The sequence below is a fragment of the Glycine soja genome, chromosome 10, assembly GCF_004193775.1.
Source record: "Glycine soja cultivar W05 chromosome 10, ASM419377v2, whole genome shotgun sequence".
NCBI classification, from domain to species: Eukaryota; Viridiplantae; Streptophyta; class Magnoliopsida; order Fabales; family Fabaceae; genus Glycine; species Glycine soja.
Window position 1 is genome coordinate 9960856 of NC_041011.1, and position 23433 is coordinate 9984288.

Here is a 23433-nt window from a genome sequence, read left to right on the forward strand (position 1 = left end):
ATTGAAATAGTAAAATGTTAGTGTCAAATTTAATTAGCCAATCAATAACTACACATATAACCATTAAGTTTAGAGAAATATGTTCAAAGTTTAAATTTAAGTTACTACTATTAAATCGTTGAGACTCTTTCCTTTATAAGACTATTTAGTGTAAAAAAAGAGGAAGGAAATGAAAAGAAATGAGATAATATTTGTTTGAGAAGAAAAACAAGAATCGGGAATTTTTTTTGTGGGATCCCAAAAGCATTCCCCCTAAAATGGAGTAAAATGGAAGAGAAGGAGTTGTCTCTCTTTCCTGTTTGTAGTTTCTTAAAAAGTTAAATAAATGTTATATATATATATATATATATATATATATATATATATATATATATATATATATATTTCTATCCACTTTCTCCTAATAGTTTTTTGTTTAATCCATTGGAATTAAACATGATATTAGGAATATATAATATTCACATATCTTGTTCAATCAACTGAGTTAGACTCCTTTAATATATTTTAATAGTTTAATTTTCTTACACTAATAATATAAAATAATTTTATACTATCAACCAATAAAAAAACTTTATCGATATAATTTTTAAGATATTTATTATTTAAATTAACAAGCATGTAATATATGATATGATTATTTATAAATAAACAGCTATATAAACTATTTTATACTATCAACACATTATTTATTTTTCATCTCTTTAAAATTCTATTTCTCTTTTATTTTCACCATTCATACCTCTTTTCTCTCTAATACTTTTTTCATTCTATCTATACTTCTGTAAAAAAATATACTTTATACTACCAATACATTATTTATTTCTCATCTCATTTTATTTCTATTTCTCTTTTATTTTCATCATTCATATCTCTTTCCTCTCTAATGCTTTTTCACTTCTGATTCAAATCTAAAACACTTGAAACATAAGATTGGTACATTACTATTTCTCAATCAAAGTTCCTAAATATATATTAAAAAAAAAGTAGACAAGATTTCAACACGAAGTTTGAATAATCTTTTTGTTTATATTCTTAAAATTTGAGAGACCGGCAAAGCTAAGGGAAACAAAATATGCTAAACCTATCGGAAGCAAAATTGGAGTTTTAATCAAGTATTGACTATCCCCATTTCATCTATTTAACAATGTAAAATAATCTAACACTATCATTCAATCACAATCAAAATTTAAACTATCATTGCATGAGCATTAAATTCTAAAAAATTTAAACCAAATTTGTGTGTGTTAATGTTAGCATGGAAAAATACTGTGTAGCACATAAAAAATGAAGTTTCAAATTCAAACAAAAAAACAATCAAGTAGATACGAAGACAAGATTTACTTAACCTCCAATTCCAAGGTTTAATTGTTAAGATGTGACCCTATCCCTCAACCTGAGACCAAGCTCTTGTATTTGATTTGTCCCCAAATTAAAAAAAAAAAATATATATATATATATATATATATATATATATATATATATATATATATATATATAGGTTTTACCGTCTCAGTGATGTTAGATTAAGACAAGTTTAAATCAACTCAAGCCATCTAATCCAAAACATATATCACATATTTTGCCCTTTTACTCTAATAAACTAATAATCATCTATTCATATATTTTCACTCGTCAAATAAAACAGACTAAATTTAAAGTTTTCCATTGACCATTTTCTTCCATTCCCTCCTTCCCGTCATCTCTTAACCCTTGTTTTCATCTTCCCTTTCAACAACCATTTTATCGTACAGAGAAAATTTCAAATTGTAGTATAACAATAATTTTATAATTCCCTTGTGAAATCAATTAAGTCCTCACCTACATCTTGAAATTAAAGTAAAACAAATAATAATGCATAATGATCATTATTCACTGAGTTCCAATTTTAACCAACCCAGACCCGTCCAGGAGCTATACCTGTACAACATTTAATACAACAAACGGCATAATGATTGTACCAGTAATTAACAGTTGGACCACTGCCCCCAGTGACTTCAATGTAAACATCCCCACTCAAGCTTCTCATCAGAAGCCACTCTCCAACCATAATATTGGCCATCAATATTCTGCTCATTGAAATAAAATAAAATAAAAAAAACAGGACCAAAAAAGTACATATGAGCAAAATTTCAATGCCCTGAGGCATAAGCATCAGCGCAACTCATCATTTGGATAATGAATGAACATTTACAGACATATAAATTCGGCAAAGTCATGCTTCTACAGTCTACTTGGTCATCATTATGCGGCTACAGTTGGCCCAATCTTTCCTGCATGAAAGAAAGAAACAATTTTAATCCATGTTTCAGAGCAGGAAAATAAAAATGATAAATAAACCATCACATTTTTTGAAAAAGGAATTTATGTAGATAGAAGATATGTCTAATAATTTTGTCATTAAATACTAAGAATGCTGGGAAGTGAGAACAGTAAAGTTATACATAACCAACAGACAAGAAAACCTTCCGACTATTTCCGCAGTTTACCATTCCAAACCACTAACACGAACAACTAACGACACTAACAAGAAATGTATGGACAAAAAAAAGAATCTGGACACTATTCAATAGGTATAAAAGAAAACCACTAACAAACAAACAAAAGATCTGTGAAATAAATCCCAAGAAGAACAACCTGAAGCATCTGCATTAATTTCGGATGCTGCTCCAAAAGTTGGCAAAGTTTGTCCCGATCACTCAATAAAGACTGCCAGTTCAGAAGAGTAAAATGATTAACATTAAAAATAGTAGTAATCAAATTGTCCATCTGGCTAAAACAGAAATTATGCATGGTATGCATCCTCCCAAAAATGAATTACAATTAGAAAATACCTGAATGGCCTCTGGAGACTTGAAATACTCGTGTAATGACATTGCTGCATCTTGTTGCTGCTGTGATTGACAATTCCCTGGCTGTTGAGTATATTCAACTTGCTGCTGCTGCTCATGGGAAAACTGTTGCTGCTGGGTTTGGTAATTAGTCTGCATTGAAGGAACCTGAGACTGCTGCAGCATCTGTAATTGATGCACTTGAACATTGCTTTGCAAACCCATCCCTTGCTCCAACTGCTGTAAAGCTTGAACAGTCGGCCTAAGGAGCTGAGGTGGTTGTGGTGGGCGTGGAAGCTGGGGTGGCTGCAACTGAGAAACTGAATGCATCGACTGAAAGGAAGATGGAGGAACAGAGACACTTTGTAACATGCTGGGCTGGTTCTCAGTCTGTTGCTGATTTAGGGAGTTGCCAAACATAGTCAATGGCATGGAAGCTGGCCTACTAAAGCCCACAGACATCATTGAGGGATTTGGGTAGGATGACAATCTGGCTCCTGAAGATGCAATGGAGGCCTGGGAAAGTTCAGTGGCCCCAATACTTGTCTGATTATACATAGAAGGTTGGGAGGCTGAAGCCTTAACAATGGGTAAATTATACTGACTAGATGCAAAAGGAGGTGGTGTAGGAGGTAGGGGAGGAGCAATTCTATTAGGTCCACCAGGGGAAGACACAGAAGTCCTGGAGTATTTTGAATCTGGCACAGGAACAGAAGATGCAGCAGTTGAACCATTGTTGAATGGTGATGAATAGTCTAACTGAACCTGCAAGTGCAAGGAAGAATTATAAAAGTAGTAGGTGCTTATCCAGGACAAAAAAGAACACATGAGAAAAAGAAGATTCATATGACTGCAGCAGTAACCAGAAAAGGAGGAAATAACTAAATAACAAGGAGGGAAGGTTCCTCACTTGGAATGCCACAGGACGCTGTGTGCCTGCTGGAGAATTAACATATGGAGATGAATGACCAGGAACTGAATCTGAAGCATGCGATATTACAGGCAAGACTGTAGGTGGAGGTGGCATGGGTGGTAAAGGAGGTTGGTTGGGCATAAACCTTTGGTCATACAGTCCTTGAGAACCAGAAGCAATACCACCATGTTGAGGACTGGTCTTTAACAAGTAATTTTGGGAAACCATCCTTGAATCAGCTGGTGATTGCATAGATGCGGATGGATTATTGTAAAGAGACATTGGAAATGAAGTATTTGATGCTACAGAATCATATCTGCCAGAGGGCCTAGCTTGAACATTTTTCGAGTCATCAAGCTGCTCAGCAGACTTCCTGTCTGAAGAAACACTTGATTCACGAGTTAATGACATATCAGGACGTGAACCAGACATCTTTGAAGAAAATTCACTTTGAGCATTTTCATCGATGTTAGATCCTAATGGAGTACCCATTTGAGAAAATTGACTACTATCAACAACGTCACTTTCTGTTTCTTCAACAATTGAGTGAGGAGAACTTTGTTCAACAATAGCTGGGGCAGGCTGTTGTAAGTTATCATCCAGCTGAGGGAATGGCAACTTGTCATCAGGGTCAGACCCCTCTCCATCAAAAACTATATCAATTCCTTGAAGATCATCATCAAGATCTGTTTTCAATTGCTTAGATTTGTTTAACTTCTCCGTATCTGTGGGTTTCACAGGAGAAGCATTTTTTAGGTGTCCAACAGCCTCTCCCACAACTGTTGCTGAAGGGTTCTGCCGTTCCCTCTGTCTTGCCATAAATTCATCTACATGAATGGATGGAGGTCTCCCACCAGTAGATCCTGCTCGTGGCACTGATATTACATTAGTAACCCCTTCAACATTTCTCTCTCTTGCAACATAATCATCCACATGCATAGAAGGTGGTCTGCTGGTATTTGGCTTGCGCTGCCGGAAGGCATCCCTACGTGTAGGACCAGAAGAAACAGCAGACTGTGCTACACCCCGTGAAAAAACATTTTGAGAAGACATATCAGCCTGAAAACTTTCTCCTCTAGCTCGCCTTACAGGACCATCCATTGATGGAAGCTTCCTCTTGGCAGCAAGATTTGTCTGTGTTAATCTATCCGGTAATGTTTCTGGACATTCCCAAAGAAATTTGTCACCAAGTCCACCAACATAAAGATGATCATCAATCTTCTCAACACTGTTTTCAAGCAACTGATGTGTCTTTGAAAAAACTAGAACTTCATTTTGATGTAAAACAACATCTTCTAGCTTCATGGAATCAACAGGCCTTTCCAATACTAATGACAATGACTTAACTGACTCGGAAACCTTACATCACAAATTAGAAGCAGAAGTTACAGAGTAATAAGGTAAAAACTATGAAAGAAGAAGCTGTGCTCAAATGGATTTATACCTGATATAATGGGATTTGTGAGTGAGAGGTAACCAAACAGTCATCCATAGAAGCTTTGGAACTTAACAGAGCACTAAATTCTTGTATGTAATTTATATTTTCCTCAGGAAAGACAACTGATCTTGTCATATCATCGGAAATCCCAAAGAGGTACTTCAGTGCAACAACTCTGTCGGAATTCAAACTAACCAAGAAAGAAACTGTAAATTATCCTGCTACATGATCTAAAAGAATAACAAAAAAAAAAGTACAGAGAAATTTTCATATACATCATTGCCTTCTTTTCAATGCTAAGAACCTTGGGATATCAAGAGATAAAATCAAAATTTCAGAAATCTATTTTTTGTAATATTTAATCCTTTTATTGCCACTTCTTCACAAATATAGATAATATAGGTTCAAATTTCAAAATGTTGTTTCACCTTAAGTTCACCTTATGAAAATACACCTACAAGGCTACAAAAAGATTTTTTTTCCACTAAGAATGGGATACTATTGACACAACCAAGAATGTGATGGTGCATAATCTAAACAAGGTTTTATCTTGTACCAATTGTATTCTGGGTTTTCAGAGTTCTGAAATTGGCCTTTAGTTACATTGAGAACATAGATGGCAAATATACAGTAATTTAAGGTGTTTTTTAAAACCAGTGACTCTGACCAAATACCATAAAATTGAAGCACTGTCTCTCACTATTCTTTAGGATCTATACATAGTTATCAATCCCATATAATAGTACATAGAGTCAATCCCTAAAAATTGTTTAGATATGACCACTACACTGAGTTTAGATATGGATTAAATAATTTATTATAAACTTGCATAAATACGCAGTATTAAAAAATTCAAAATTAAAGACAAACTTGTAACTACTAAAAACAGACAACAAACAACAACAGAAACTTTAACTTTACATTTCAAATGATTGTTTATGTCCTATTATTTTTCTTCTCCAGATATATTTTAGAATAATTTATCTAAAAAGTAAAATGAAAAAGTAATACTTATAATAACATTTTAATTGCATATGAAATTAAGAAAATCACATATATATACAAAGGAATTATTTCATAATATGTGCTTTCAATTTACATAAAAGATAATAAAAATTATACATACATATACATGCACACACAGGGACGGATCCAGGAATTTTTTTTAGTAGCGGCAAGAAATAATTTATAATATTTCTATAAAAGAAAAATATCGTAGGTTTTTACAAAATACACAATGTAATGACAAAAGAATAATTTAAAATACTTAAACTTCAACAAATTACAATTGTCCTTTATGTATTTTCATTGAAAACAATGTGATTGTTTCATTGTCAATATTATAAAAAATATTTCTTTATATATGTAACGAAACAATCATTCAATCATTCATCTTCTCCCATGTGATTGGGCATTCTATTCTTCACAAAATTAATAGCAGAGAAGCATCTTAAATGACATTCTGTTAATCCATTTCTTGCTCTATTTGGGAATCAGGATGAAATCACTCAAACAAAAACATGTAGTAGTATAAGTTAGTAAATGAATCATTGTACTCCGTTGAATGTATATTAGAGGAAATGGAGTATTAAAAATTAAGTTATTATTTTGGCCCTCTAATTTTTTTAGGTTCAATTTATTCCTTTTATTTTTAAAAGGTTCAATTTGATCCCTTAATTTATATATATTAGATTCAATTCATTCCCTTTATTTTTAAAATTTCTAATTAGGTCTTTATTTTTTAAAATGGATCCAATTTAGTCTCACTTTTAGAAAATATTTGGAGATGATGGTAGAAAAATGCAATCAAATTGAACTCATTTTAAAAAATAAAGAACCTAATTGAACCTTTTTAAAACTAAAGGGACCAAATTGAACCTAAAAAATAAATTAGAAGACCAAAATAATAATTAAATCTAAAAATTAAAAGGATAAAATAGTAAACTTAGTATAAATTTATTCTCTTAGTTGAAGCTGTGACTAGAGTGAGGAAGAACTATTCTCTCACTTGCTTACTTTATTTCATTCAAAATAACATATATATACATCAAAGAAGATAGAGACAGCTTGACAAGACAAGCCATACTGCTGTCTTCTACAACAAGCTAAGCAGGAAAAATAAGAAAGCTAAACAACAGAAAATCTCTCGATAGATACACATAATTATAACACTCCCCCTCAAGCTGGAGCATATAAATCATATGCACCAAGCTTGGAACATATAAACTGAATCCTAGGCCCCCTTAAGGACTTAGTCAAAATATCAGCTGGCTGATCATTAGAATTAATGAACTCAGTGACAATCTCTTTGGACAATAGCTTCTCCCGAATAAAGTGACAGTCAATCTCTATGTGCTTGGTCCTCTCATGGAAGACTGGGTTTGAAGCAATGTGAAGAGCAGCCTGATTATCACAATATAACTGCATTTGCATCACTTTGCAGAATTTCAACTCTTCAAGAATTTGTTTAACCCACATAAGTTCACATGTAACCATAGCCATAGATCTATACTCAGCTTCTGCACTAGATCGAGCAACAACAGCTTGCTTCTTACTTTTCCAAGAGATAACATTTCCCCCAATGGAGACACAGTATCCTGATGTGGATCTCCTATCCATGGGACATCCAGCCCAGTCCGCATCACAATATCCAGATATTTGTGTGTTACCTTTGTCTTCATAAAGCAATCCTTGTCCAGGAGCTCTCTTTATGTATCTAAGAATACGTGTAACAGCATTCCAATGATCAACACGAGGATTTTGCATAAATTGGCTCACCACTCCAACAGCAAAGGAAATATCAGGTCTTGTAATGGTGAGATAAATTAGTTTTCCCACAAGTCTCCTATATCTTTCGGGATCATGATAGATTTCACTTTGATCTGCCATGAGCTTCAGATTCGGATCCATAGGACTATCAACAGGTCTACAATTTTGCATGCCTGTCTCCTCCAAAATGTCAAGAGCATACTTTCTCTGTGAGATCACAACACCAACTCCTGATTGAGCTACCTCAATACCAAGGAAGTACTTCAAATACCCTAGGTCTTTGGTTTGGAAATGACTGAATAAGTGCTCCTTTAGCTGGACAATCTTAGTAGCATCATTCCCTGTAATCACTATATCATCAACATATACTATCAAATAAACACATTTCCCAGGGGATGAATGACAATAAAAAACAGAATGATCAGCTTCACTTCGTTTCAACCCAAAGAGTTGAACAATATGACTGAATTTACCAAACCAAGCCCGAGGGGATTGCTTCAACCCATAGAGAGATCGACGCAGCTTACACACAAGACCATACTCCCCCTGAGCAACAAACCCAGGAGGTTGCTCCATATAGATCTCTTCCTCAAGGTCACCATGAAGGAATGCATTTTTAATATCAAGCTGATGGAGGGGCCAATGACGCATGGCAGCCATAGCAAGAAACAAACGCACAGTAGTGATCTTGGCGACTTGAGAGAAAGTGTCACAATAATCAAGGCCATATACCTGAGTATAACCTTTAGCCACTAAGCGAGCCTTAAGTCGATCAATCTCACCATTAGGCCCAACTTTAACTGTATAAACCCATCTGCAACCCACAGCCTTCTTGCCAGGAGGAAGGGGAACAAGTTCCCAAGTACCACTATGTTCAAGAGCCTGCATTTCATCAATCATAGCCTGTCGCCATCCAGGATGACTCAGTGCCTCATGAATATTAGAAGGAACAGAATGCAAAGATAGAGAGAAAACAAAGGAAGAATATGAAGGAGACAAACGATGATAGCTTAGAAAGTTATAGATAGGATGAGGATTACGAGAGGATCTAGTACCTTTGCGGATGGCAATGGGCCAGTCTGAATCAGACGGATGAGAAGTGGCAGGATCCATGGCCTGAGGATTGATTGAGGAAGGATGAGAATCAGGAGGAGAATCTTCAGATACTGTAGAACCAACTGGCTGTATCCTGCGTTGATATGTAAGAAGTGGTGGAGGAGCTACTTCAGGTGGATGTGCTAGAGAGGATGGAACTTCACTGACATCTTGGTGTGAGGTACCTAGAGGACATGGAGAGGGAATCGGAAGAACATCCTGGATGGAAGAAGAATGGTCCGTAGATGATGGAAAGAAGGGTGTGTCTTCAAAGAAGGTTACATCTGCAGACATATAGTATCTCCTGGTAGATGGAGAGTAGCATTTGTAACCCTTTTGAAGACGTGAATAACCTAAAAATACACACTTGATTGCTCGGGCAGAGAGTTTATCTAAACCAGGGGAGAGATCATGGACAAAACAAGTACTGCCAAACACTTTAGGTGGAACATGGAATAAATGGTCATCAGGAAAAATGATTGAGTGAGGAATTTGATTATCAAGGAAAGAGAAAGGCATTCTGTTAATTAGGAAACAAGCAGTAAGCACCGCATCCCCCCAATGGTGTGTAGGAACATGAGAGGCTAACATTAGTGATCGTGCGGTGTCAAGGAGATGACGATTTTTCCTTTCCGCTATACCATTTTGTTGTGGTGTATGGGGACATGTAGATTGATGTAGAATGCCTTTTGAAGATAAAAAAAGAAGAGAAATCATGAGAGAAATACTCTTTGGCATTATCACTTCTGAAAATCTTAATTGTTTTTTCAAATTGATTTTCAATTTCATTGAGGAAGGACATGAAGATAGGCAAAAGTTCAGATCTGTCTTTCATTAAATAAACCCAAGTACATCTAGAAAATTCATCAATAAAAGTTACAAAATATCGAAAACCAAAAGATGTAACACGGCTTGGTCCCTAAATATCAGAATGAATGGTAGAGAAAGCTGAATTACATCTTTGAATAGTTTGTGGAAAAGATGACCTAACATGTTTTCCTAATTGATAAGATTCACATTCTAAGACTCGAAGATTCTTCAAACTAGGGACCATCAATTTTAGTTTTGGTAGACTTGGGTGACCTAGACGATCATGCAAAAGCTTGGGATTTGAAGTTGCTGAACAGGAGACAGAAAAGTTGGACTTCAAGTAGTAAAGTCCTCGTGATTCATGTCCTTCTCCAATCAGTCGACCCGTGCCATGTTCCTAGATAACAAAAGAATTAGCGGTAAAGGTTACTGAACACTTTAATGAACGAGTTAACTGACTCAATGAAATTAAATTATAGGGACACAGTGGAATAAACAAAACAAAATCCAGCTTCAATGAGGAAGATAAAGATACTTGACCACTCCCTTGAGCTGCAACTTTGGAACCATTAGCTACAGTAACAAGATGAGGAATTTTTGAAAAAGAAATGGATGTAAAGGAGGACCTGTTACCAGAAATATAATCAGAGGCACCTGAATCAAGTATCCAAGGACTAGGACAGTCAACAGATTGAGAAATACATGCTGTTGAATAACATGGTACAGAGGAAGATGGAACATGGCCGCTGGATTTCTCGGATTTCAGCTTCAGATACTTTGTCAGGGAAGCCATGCAGAGAGTAACAATTCTCTTGAGTGTGGCCCATCCTCTTGCAATATGTGCATTGAGGACGTCCACCTCTTCCACTACAACCTCCTCTACTGTTCCGTCCTCCCCCTCTCCCCCGAGATGCAACCATGGCTGATGTTTCCATTACCTCAGCTGGATTTTTTTCTTTCAGTGCATGAGGCACACGAAGCAGCCTAGTGATGAGAGAGTCCATTGATGGAACTTGGTCTCCAGCTAGGACTTGATCACGCACATGATCAAAGTCTGAATGTAGACTCCTCAAGATAAGAACCATATAGTACTTATCCAGCTTTCTGTTCACTTCCTCCAGCGAGTCAGCCACAAGGAACCTCTTCAACTCTTCCACTGCAGCCCGAGCTTTACCTATGTGTGCAATCATATCGTGGTTGGCTTGCTTGAGAGCTGTAACCTTCATGGTTGCATCAAACAAACTCTGAATATCATTGGCGAAGATTTCTCGAGCCTTCTTCCAGAAAGAACAACATGTTTTGAATGATCTAAGGATCTCCAAAACGTCTGGCTCAACTGATTGCCATTAAACTGCACAAAGCTGATAATCCAGCTTCTCCCATTCAGGTCTTTTATCGATTGGAACCTCCTCAGCAGCTTTCTCGAAGTGGTCATGGTGACCGGCCGAGAAACCACAGCTCCACTGAAGCAGACCAAGATAGATAATTTTTCCAGTTGAGTTTGGCTGTTGTGATGGTTGGAGTTCCAGAGAAGGAGAGAACTAGACCAGATGAAGCCATTTCTACTCAAGAACACAAAACCCTAAGAGAAAACGGAGAGATGAGCAAGGTCGACACGTTCCCAGTGTCGAAACCAAAAACTGATGGCTGGAATGGCCTCAGGACGCGCCGGCGAGGTGACAGGCACTGGTCTGGCCGAATTCCGGCGCCGGGAAGACGGCGCGTGGCGGCCCCGCGCCGGTGAGAACAGCGAACGGCGAGGGCGCGTGGGTGACCTGATGGTCACGCGACTTGTGGGGTTGGGTTGCGCTTCTCGAGGCGCACCAAACCCTGCTTGTCGCCGGAAAAAATGGCGACGACGACGGCGGCGCAGCGGCGGATGGCGGCGGCGGACGACGGTGCGGACGAACTCAGCTCTGATGCCAAGTTGAAGCTGTGACTAGAGTGAGGAAGAACTATTCTCTCACTTGCTTACTTTATTTCATTCAAAATAACATATATATACATCAAAGAAGATAGAGACAGCTTGACAAGACAAGCCATACTGCTGTCTTCTACAACAAGCTAAGCAGGAAAAATAAGAAAGCTAAACAACAGAAAATCTCTCAATAGATACACATAATTATAACACTCTTCAATTTCCTATATTTTTTTATATATTCTAAAAATAATATCTTATAGGAATGATAACTATTTTTTTATGATACATATATAAATTAAAAAAAATTAGTGGCAGCAATTGCCCCCGCGACGGAACACGTGGATCCATCCCTGTCCACACACAATTTATGCTAATGAACAATAATAGTAAACTGGGTGTAAATAAAATAAGAGAATAACAGATAATAAAATATATAACTAATAAAAATATATTTATAATTATTTTTTATTAATTCGGTATATTTATAACTAAAAATAATATAATATTATTAGTTTTATCATATTATATAGATATATTTTCATTGCAATATAATTTACACTAATAACATAATATTTATATATAAATGATATTATAATAATATATATGATTAATTATTTTGCTTGAAAGACACGTTTTTGTATATATAATATAATACAGTGTGATTCTATTAGTTTTCATAGAAAATAATTTTCGTGCATATATATTTTAGCAAGATTCCATATTCAATTAGTTTTCACTGAAAATAATTTTCGTGCATATATATTTTAGGAAGATTTTATACCTTCGGCTCCAGTACACTTCTTAACAAAGTATGAACACTGTAATTTTCACAATTGATGACAAGCTTAACCCAAAAAGTTCAACTTAGTATTAGGATGGATCATTATAACCTTCAGTATCAGTCAGTTATTCACACTTTGTGTAGTTAAGTTGAAAACTTCTATATGCCAAAATATATCAAATTATCAATTTTTTAAAAAGAAAATAATCAGGTTTCAGTTACTACCTAATTTAACCCAACAACAATTGTCTTCTGTAAATCAGCACTACTACACAAAAAGAAGCAGAAAACAAGAGAAGGGAAATGTTTTAATAACTTCAACTTCTCCATTCTAAAATTACATCGGGATATGAGCACAGACGAGTTGGAATAAATGTTTTTTCAAATCATGTTATCATAAGCACATTTCTAGAAGTTAATCAGAAGCAGCAATCCAGAAACAAAACACAAAAACTTACCTGTCTCCATTCATGCAAAACTGTAGGGACCCCACAGATAATGCGTAGGCAGCCTCAATTGCATAAGTTGACAAACCCTCCTTTGTATCAATCGATCTCAACAACTTCATCCAACAGCTAAGTAAAGGGGGGCATTTTATCCATTCTGCTACACTAGAGACATAATTTACATTCCTATCATCTTTCCGAGGCTCAAGTTCAAGAGCATGAGAGTGGATACCAAAATGAGTAGCTCCAAATGCCATTTGACCTTCACCACAAGAAGCTAATTCTTTGAAAGCTGTAAGGCAAGCCAGTAACTCTTTTCCAACAGGCAGAACCTTGAAATAAAAGAATTCTTAGTTAACATTAAGAAAGCAACAAAAAGAAGCACACTAAAATTTAAAACTAATGTAAGACCATGATCTTGGCACCCCTTTGCCCAAGGACAAGTGCTCAATTTACATGCTGAAGAAAGGGCACAATCTTCAAAAGTATATACAGACAGTATCAGAGAGTCACCTGACAACTCTTCAAAAGATATCGTAAAATCAGGGCACAATCTTCATCACTCAATTTTTCAAAATTTTTACTGCCAGAACACCAGAATATTTGTCACTTAGCTGTCAAACTTGAATAAAACATAATTTTTACAAGAATGTAAACTGCTCACAAGTCATGTCTTCGGGGGTAATGTCGAGAAGTTTCAGAATGAAAAAGAAGCATGATAAACTTGAATATTGGGAGACACCAACTAAAAAAATTAAAGCTGCATTTTGCAGAACTTCTATCATGAATCTGCTTTCCATCAACATCAACAATAACAAAACATCTATCCAGTACTTTTGTTAGCATCTGAAGAGTGCCCTCCCTCAACAATAGGCCCTGACAGAGAGAAAACCAGCTTTATATTATGTAAAGTTGCAAGCTACTATTATCAACAATCAACAATAGTTAATAAAACTAGATTCATCACAATAATCCTAATGAACATAAGAGACAAGAACAAAGGAAAAAGCAGATAAAATATAAGTACTACCTTTCCAAGTGGATGCTCCAACAAGCTCGCAAGAAAATCAAGAAGCCTCAAAACCTGAAAACAGAGAAGAAAAACTCATCAAAATGTTAAACTAGAAGGAAGAACTGCAAGCTCCAAATTTTAGGGGCAGACAGGAATCTTACCTTGTATGCATCTGTATCTGATGGACATGATGATTCTGACACATGATGAATAACTGATGACAATACCGGTTCCATAAGCATGGAAGCATACTTAGCATTTTGGCAAGCAATTCGAATTACAAAAACACACAGCAGATCTTGAATTACCACTAATGCCTGCCAAAAAAAGCAGAATAACACAAAAATAACATTTAAGCAAACTTTATAACAATGCATACTCCATATTAGAAAATTGGAAGTTCATTATTTAGGCAGAAACTACGTACAGAAACTGCATAATGTTGTATAATCTCGGCAATTTTGTCGAGATGTGGTGCCAGCTGGCCAACCAGCTTCTCTTGGTGTCCAGATTCCAAATACCAGTTGATATGCTTCTCCTTTTGAGGCCCTAAAATGTTCCCCACAGCTAACATTCTTCGTGCAGTTAACAAGGGCATTCCACTAGTCCAAAGCCATATATCTTCTTCAGGAAGTAAATCAATCTTGCAATAGAAAGCAAATAAGACCATAGGAGTTAATCATACAAACAGTCCAAAATTCTTGAAGAATGGATGAGCACAAGTAATATATAGTATTTAAAGAAATAACACTAACAACACAACTTTGGACAGTAAAACTTCAAATAGAATAGCCATACCAAAAGATAGAGCAAACTGCATGTTTCTTTTGGACCTAGAGTCAACAATGAAGTACTCTGAACGCTGGCAAGAAGGGTGTGAAAAAGACCTGGACTCCAACCATGTTCTGGCCAGAAAGCAAGTGCTGATGCAACAAGATGACAGACAGCTCCATAACCAATAGCATAATCAGGATATGGAGATGAAAAGTCATCTGCACATGCAGCTAGCTTGGGGCTGCAATGACCAGGATTTGATCAGCATAAAGTAAGATTCTCTAAAATCAGATGCAAAGAAAAAGGAACTAATGGATACCTTATTTCCCTGTGCAATCGTAAAAGAGCATTCATTAATTTTGTATTTCGGTGTTGCTCCTTTGCTTCCTAAAATGCAACCAAAACCATCTCTATCAAAAATACTATGATTATCAACCTGTGTTGCCCAAGGTACTGTAACACTAACAGATGAATCTCAGATTTTTTTTTTTTTTTTGTTTATGGAAAAAAATTGTTAAGGTCAGAGAAAGGTGAAAGCAGAAAACATACATGCATGCATACATACATACATACATACATACATATATATAATAACAATAATAATAATAATATAGATAAATAAATTAGACACCTGTAATTTCTTAAGTAGTGTAATCAATAGCACCAGAGAAGGAACCAAAAGATCAACTATGTTCAGCTCACGATTACGTTCCAGTAGTAAATCAGAAGTAGCATTGCATTCTGTACCCTCATCTACAAGGTAATCTGTTCAATGATATGGAAAATTACATTTGCTAAGTTTTAGAAAAAATAGATGATATGAAATTTCATAACAGAAAAAAAAAAAAAAGCATTACAAGTTACATAAGGAAAGTACAAGTAAAGTTGGGGCAAAGAATCTAAAACACAAACAAAATGGGGTTACTAAAAATGCAGCAAGGATTCCCAATCCCCCTGCATGCTAAAAATGGCTAAGACCTCTTGAAAAATCATGGGAAAAACACCAGAAGCTAAAAATGCAATCTAACCCCTAAAGACCTAAAGTATATTTAAAACAGCAAGATGTAAATAAACACCATCGATTTACATTTTGCTTCAATCAGATGTTCATATCAATTACACCGCACACTGTCACAGAACTTGGCCACTTACCAAAACCTTCAAAACAATCAATGGGTACTTGCTTATCAAAAGATGATGTGCTTAAGAACAAAAAACAGCCTTTTCAATTACTCTCTTCATCCAAGTATCATTGTCCATTTGGTTTCGAGAGATTCGGCATTTTATTAGAGAATAATATATAATGAGGAATTATCATTATGTAAACCAAAATACCAAATACCATTAGTAAACGGAATTAACATTTAAATTTATGATTATTAAAAAATTAAGATAATATAAAATGTCTGTCAAACAGCTATTTTATTGAAAACTATTCATAACATTAACTCAACAACCTGGTATGTAATGTATATCAAATATTATGAAGGGAAGGTAGGATAATTTGATGTGATAACATAATCATATAGGCAATCTATTGTAAATTTGTAATTAACTTACCATAATTGTTTGAGGACCTCTCAAGCATGAATCTGCAGTTGACCAAAATGGCATAAATAACTATTACAGCGCCTTCATCATAGAGAGTCGCAGCAACAGTCTGCATTGATTAAAACTGTCATAAGAAAGGACATATAATTATAAGTTGAATAATTCAAAATAGATTATAACATACTGGGTTCTCAGAAATAAAAGACAAAATCCTTAATGCAGTAGTCAACTGTGCCAGAGAAGAATCACGAAGAGTGACACCATCAAAAGACTTTTCAGATATAAACTTTCCGAGATTCTCCATGACATTAATATCAGAGCAACTGGAAGATTCTCCAACAACAGTTTCAACATCAGTCAGATCTGAAACTAGCACACTAGTTAACTGGGCATCTCCTCCAGAAGCCAATACAGCAGCATAACGCAGGAGACCAATACCCCCTTGTTTGTGGAATACTACGCCAGCATCTATCCATTCCAACAACCGTGAGGGAGCATCTTTTCTGTTGGACCCTGGAGAGGAGAAATTCAAAGCCCTATGAAGTTCCAAAGCATGTCCAATCCATGAACCCAAAGATGATGCTGTGGAATCTGTAACAATGGCTTCAATGATCTCAGCAGCTGAGTGAAATATTGTAAGATTTACCGCTGAAGATCCTGAATACAGTAGAGTTAAAACAAGCAATTTAGACTACTAATGAAGAAATCATGTCAATACCATGTATGTGTATAAGAAAAAGAATAGAGTGACTTGACTACCGCTGCTTTTCCCAACAGACTCAGATTCCTTGATGGAACTTAGAGCTTCAATTAAGAAGGAAACAGCCTACAGAAAAGGAAAGAAACATACTATATAAGTGCCTGAAAATAAGCAATATATCACATATTAAAATGTCTAATACCACAAATAAAAACTCCAGTTATATAGATCTGTAACAGAAACTGCCATCTGTAGCATATACAGCTAATTTCTGCAACTGCATATTAGCACTGATTTTATAGACAAAAAACCACATTAAGCATGACATAAATGTTAGAGCCCAACCCAATTTATCAGGCCCAAAAGAGCATATGGTACAGCATGTCACATGGACCCAAGGTGTGGAAGGTTTACTCTAGGAGACAAAAGAGGGAAGTCAGGAAGGTGTGAGGTGGGATGCTGTGCTGGCAGAGAAAGAGAATAGTAACTGTTATAGGGATTTTCGGTTAGCATATAGGCTGTGGGTGCATGAGGGTATCAGAGGTAAATCATTATATTAGTTATGGATAGAGAGCAGTAGCTCTCTATAGGAGCCTTGCTCTGTGGCAGTAGGAATTTTCTTCCTCTGTAATTTCCCTCATTCCATGAATAATACATATTCCCTACCGTTATTGTTGCATCTTTTACAGTTTAATTGATAGGTTGTGACTCTGGCTCCTATCAATCTCTAATGTGATAAGAACTTATTGAATAAGCGATTAATAAAGTTGTTTACTCAAACACACCCTTAGACATTGAAGTGTTAGAGAACTCCTGGTAAAATACCAAAAAAAAGACCAAACATTCACACCTTACATATATGAGTATATTACTCTGCAAAATATTATCCAGTCATCCAGTGAGTAAGCCAACAGATCATACAATCATATAGCATAAGCTTCCTGATGCAGTATTATTATAGCTAAAATAGCTAACCATTTATGTGCATACCTCAGGAAAATTCCCTAAAGCCAATAATGCCTGGCGCCCACAATCCGATCTACAAATCATCAGCAGGTTTAATTCAGAACTTAAACTGAGTTCACAATATTTAAGATTCGATTTCGATTTTAATAAGAATAAGGCAATTGGCACCGTGAGAGCATAGAGAGTTCCCAGACAACCCATAAGAACTCTTCCGACTGCGGATTCAAAGAAAGCAAACTATCAACGGCATTAACCTAGGGAAAGCATAGAAATTATCCCAATTAGATACAAGCCAGAAACAAAATTAAAATTTAAGGGGGGAAAAAGCAGCAGAAAGAGAAACACAGCAAAAAGTGGGTGTGAGGACATTATATTTTTGTTGCTCAACTAACCATTTTTAAATGTATCTCAATTATCATTCCAATCTCGGGTGGACTACAAAAGAAACCCTTTGAAATCAAAATGGAAGCATATCGAAGAGGAATACAATCTTCCTTGTTGCCTCGGTGACCGCCCCTAAGAGCACGGATTAATGTACTAGAAAGTTCAGGATCCTGCAATAGCAATATCAAGCCTACAATGGTAGGGGGAAGTGAATCAAATTACTTGATATTTCGCTTGCTTCTTTCTAATAATTGATGAAAACAGTGTGTGAGTGTGTTAATTGTAGCCAACCTGAACGACAAAAAAGAAATGATAGAATCACGGCCTCAATGGATGATGTGACATCCATGAAGATTTCCATTACATGGCCACTCTCCACACGCAGTATAGATGATGACAACAATGCAGTTGATAATGAAAGAAAACCCCTCTCCTGCATCCAAGATAATATGAGAATAGGAATAACTAAAAGCATGAGTGTAATCAATACTTGTAAAAACAGAAATCAGTGCCCAGCTCTCACATTCAAATATCATCTTCCTTTACTTATATACAGACAAGAATGCAGATTTCACTTAATAGAGACACATGATGTTTAAGTTTAACAAGCTGCAACCCGAATCAGATGGTATACCTTCAAAAGTCCCAATAAATGGGAATCAATATCACAATCTGAAAAGCAACAACTTGAAGAGCTAATCAAGCTGGAAGTTGTTTTATATGACAACAATCCATCTGTTTGACCAGTAATAAGTGATCTGCTTGCACAAGCTATGGGAGAAGGATCTTCAATTGGACCACGTGAATTTATCAATTTCTGCATTAGTACTTGTCAACAAACATTAACAATAAACTTATTTAAAGTTAAATTACAATTTACAAATTACTACTACGAAATCAAAAGAAATAAAACTATCTATGTAGTGTGGAAAAATAAAATAAAATTCTGCATACTACTAGTTTCTAATACTGCGAAAGCTATATTGAATTAAAACTGACCAGGAGCTTTCTGAGCAGAATTTCAGCAGAACTGAGCATATTCAGTGTAACATCTGTAACCCTGCCAACAGTACCGATGTTTCCCAGCACAGAAAGAACTGCAGACTGGCAAAAATTAAATTACTACAAGATAAAGATGAAGTTCAGAAATGCAAAGAAACATTTATTTCAAGCACAATCATGGAAGTAATACCTCATATCTTGAAGCAATTTCATAAAATCGTAAGCGGTGAAGCAAATAGGTTGCAAGAGAAGCAACATCGTGACGAGGTTTTGACAATATCAACTTCAACAAATGACTATAACCTTCACTGATACTAGAGGGTATATTTTCATCTTCCCGGGGCCACCAACCTAAAAAGGCTTCACATCCAACTGAATACCTAGTAGCCCGCTCTACAACACCAAGAAGCAGTAGCATAATAGTAGTAGAATTTTGCCAATCCTTGGAAAAAAACACTGCAAGCTGCTCCATTCCCCCACTACTAACAAACTGAAAGCCACTCTCTCTACCAGAACAAAGCAAATAAGCCATGCTCAATATTAATAGGGCATGCTCACTCTGCAGTAAAGCATATGAGGGGAAAAGAAAAACATAAGCAAATAAATAAGCAATAAAGTGGGAAATGCATTTCTATGATTCTAATTTGCTCAACTAATAGGAAGATGCTGGTAGAAGATTTGACCAGAAAACAAAATATTACCTGAGAAAGGCAGTGATCTCCTATACAAGAAGAGTGCCGTTGAAAATGAAAGTACTGGTTAAACATATCCACCAAAGTTTTGGAATCCAACATTTCAGCATCCATTTCAAGATAATTGGCATCTGGTGAACACTCAGAAGATCCACTCCTAATTTTTTTGTGAAGAACCTTATAAACCTCTAGAAGCTCTTTTCTTCCCTCATTAACAACACTGTGCAACTCTTCCAAATTCTCAGATCTCTTCTGCATCTGATATCTCCCACCGATTGATTCACATATGTCACTGGAAATGTAAGAAGTGATTGCAGACACTACAGGATCTACAATTTTATGCCCAGCATCCCCAAGCTCTGAAAACTCCAAAATTTTTAACATCAACTGTAGAAAAAGATTGACTTCAACAGAAATATCTGTTGCAGGAACTGGAATAGACAACACCCTCAGAGATGAACGTGAATCATCAATTGTAAAATTAGTTGAGCGTAATGCAGGTGGAAGGTCTTCAAGCTTCCCCTCAGTAGAATCAACAAGATCAGTCAATGCATTGTCATCAATATCAATGTTAAACTGACCCAGATCCTCAGCTGTGTTGCCATATATAACCAAACTCAGACTGCGATAGCTGCCCCTTACAACTAGATGACTAGTAACAACAGCCTGAGAAAGAGAAAGAAGTACTGAAACACCAATAACAGTATAAATCCTTCTGATAAAAAAATAATTATAGACTGTTTGGCAACCACTTTTTTTAAAATAATCATTTTATTAAACTCGGGAAATTAGCAAAAAAAGCAACTATTTTTCTAAAATAAACTAGTACTAACAGAAGCTTGGGCAATTTAGTAAGAAATCAGGAGGACAATGCATCCACCAAACATCTTTAGCAAATCAATGAAAGAAAAATAATAATATACATTAAAATGTATGGTAAGCAAACAGGAACCACACATACTCAAAATTTCAATTGTATTATTTTCACTTAATCATCAAACTCAAATTATTATATTTAGATCAATTCATGTCAAAAGATCTTTGAAACACTAATTCTTAAATTATTATATTGGACAATGCATACACAATTTATTTTTCATAAGAAACATTTTTTACATCTATCAGTAAAAAAAGACTCAAAACTCAAGAACCGCATAATACAATTAGTAGATCAAACTGAGAAATATAACAACATTGATATACTTTTGAACAAATCCAACTGAAATAGCAGCACAAGTAAAGATTTAAACTGTGAAGTAACCAGGAGCCAGATTAGAAAATCATCTAAAATGTCATAAATACCTCTACTTCTAGTACATTTGACGAAGAGTGTGAATAGAGAAAAGGCTGACAAAGTCTTCTAAACCTTGTCTCTCCCTCACAATGAACAAACACCTCTATCGCAAATGATGGAGGTGAAGTTGCCCTGAAAAGGTCACCAGCAGTTAACTAAATTAATACAAAAACTTCAACAGTCAACCAAAATCATAAATGCAAAATAATCCTTAGGACTAATTAAGCATGAGCAACACCAACAAGAGTGAATCTGGGTAAACAACTTATTTTAGCACTTATTCTAAGCTTATCACACAAGGGCTTATGACATAAGCTTAATCATGAAGCTTACAGAAATAAGCTAAAAAAAGCTTATTTTGATAACATTCACCAATCAGCAATTCAGCATGAAACATATTGAAATATGATTATAAAAAAACTTATAAGGTCATAAGCCCTTTTCATAAGCACAAATAAGTGGGTGTCCGGAAGCCCGTCCCGTTCTCTTTAAAATCATGTAATTTTCACGTCTAACATGAAAGAATGAACAACTAGCTCCAAAAGGTCATCATGTCTCATTCGCACTTATAATGGGTTAAACGCCCAACTAAACATACTATAAACTTCCCATAACCTCTTCCAAACACTCCCAAAGAGTATATAAAGTGTTCTTCTACATTCCATTACACAATGTGTCCATTCTAGGAACAACAAAACAATCCAACTCTCAACACCAAGCAAGTATCTATACACCATTCAGTCCATTCTTCTATCATTTCAAACCAATTTCAAAAATCCACACACACACACAAAAAAAAAACATACCCAACAAGTGTCACTGCTTGAGCAGCTGATGACGCAGTCTGTTCCAGAAACTCACACGCAGTAATAACAATGGGCTCCGAAAACATCACCTGCAAGGAAGAAACAACTCTTAGTTAGTCTCATACCCAACAAAAAAAAAATCCCCCAAACCCTAACAGCAACACCAACTCAGTACCCCCACTAAAACACATTCTAATCCACACAATAACTACGGTGAGGAAGAGTAGCAAGTAGCGAGAGCACCAACCGCGCTTAAATCTCAACCAAAACGATTCATTCAAAAAAAAATTGTCTACCGAGCAATGCAATTGAAAGAACGAAGTAGCGATAAACGAAAGTGAAAGTAGGAAAGTAGGAAAGTGACGTTACCTCGTCGACGTACTCGTCGAGATGAGTATGAACGAAGTTTTGGGCGAAGAGGACGCATGGCTCAGGTCGACCCATGAGAAAATTGGGATCGAAAGAAAGTGGAACATGCAAACTTTTAAATTTCAAGGGTTTATGTTGGTAACTCTCTCTCTCTCTAAAGTCTTACAAGTTGATGCAGATTCGTTTTAAGGTTCAGCGCTCGTCGCCGACCTCCGAAAATGAGAGAGACAGATACAGGGTGATTAAGGAGAGAGGGAAAGGAAATTTTGTGTTTTTTTTTTATTTTTATTGTTACCATTTTGGTTGTTGAATTCAAAACTAATAATCTTTTTTTTAAATCTTAATCCTCTTTAAAAAAATCTTATCTTTTTTTATTAATCCGAGAGAATAAAAAAATAATATTGCAAGTCGCTGCACTAAAAAAAATCTTATCTTAGTTGATGTTAACTCGAATAAAAAAAAGTAGAAAGAAATAAAATAAATAAATATTTTTTATTGAAAAGGTATAATATTATAAAAACAAATCTATTTTTTTATAAATTAGAGTATTGACTTGCAATATGTTTGACATGTCAAAAAAATAAAATTATTTGTGAAATTAAGTGATTTGGGTAAATAGAGTTATGAATTCTATCTCTATATAAATTAAAAACACTCACAATTTTTTTTTAGACAAAATATAATTCTTCTTCAAGAGAATATTTAGTTAATTTTAAATAAATTTATACGTTACACTTGTACTTTTTGTAAATTTGCTTATATTTTTTACTAAATATAATCACATTTTAAAATTTAAGATGATAAAGGTATTGTCATTTTTTATTTTTTCTTGACTAATTTGTGTGTATATTAGATTATGTTTGTCATTGTACAACAATAATA

The 23433-nt window shown here is 35.4% G+C and overlaps 1 protein-coding gene across 1 annotated transcript; it reads right to left on the reverse strand.

The window, feature by feature from the left end:
• Window positions 1-1831: 1831 nt before the first annotated feature.
• LOC114372289 (protein virilizer homolog) lies at window positions 1832-22822 on the reverse strand. Its single transcript, XM_028329774.1, has 28 exons — window positions 22552-22822; window positions 22183-22271; window positions 21385-21508; window positions 20092-20748; window positions 19581-19949; window positions 19388-19492; window positions 19023-19205; window positions 18680-18821; window positions 18397-18578; window positions 18173-18258; window positions 18029-18077; window positions 17098-17164; window positions 16523-16995; window positions 16348-16447; window positions 15419-15552; window positions 15107-15174; window positions 14812-15028; window positions 14441-14656; window positions 14175-14330; window positions 14032-14085; window positions 13666-13877; window positions 13515-13584; window positions 13014-13333; window positions 5186-5369; window positions 3739-5100; window positions 2832-3593; window positions 2635-2706; window positions 1832-2270 (listed from the first exon to the last, which is right to left on the reverse strand). Exons 1-28 carry the CDS (start codon window positions 22624-22626, stop codon window positions 2250-2252), a joined length of 6549 nt encoding a protein of 2182 aa, XP_028185575.1. The 5' UTR covers window positions 22627-22822; the 3' UTR covers window positions 1832-2249.
• Between the last annotated feature and the right edge of the window lie 611 nt (window positions 22823-23433).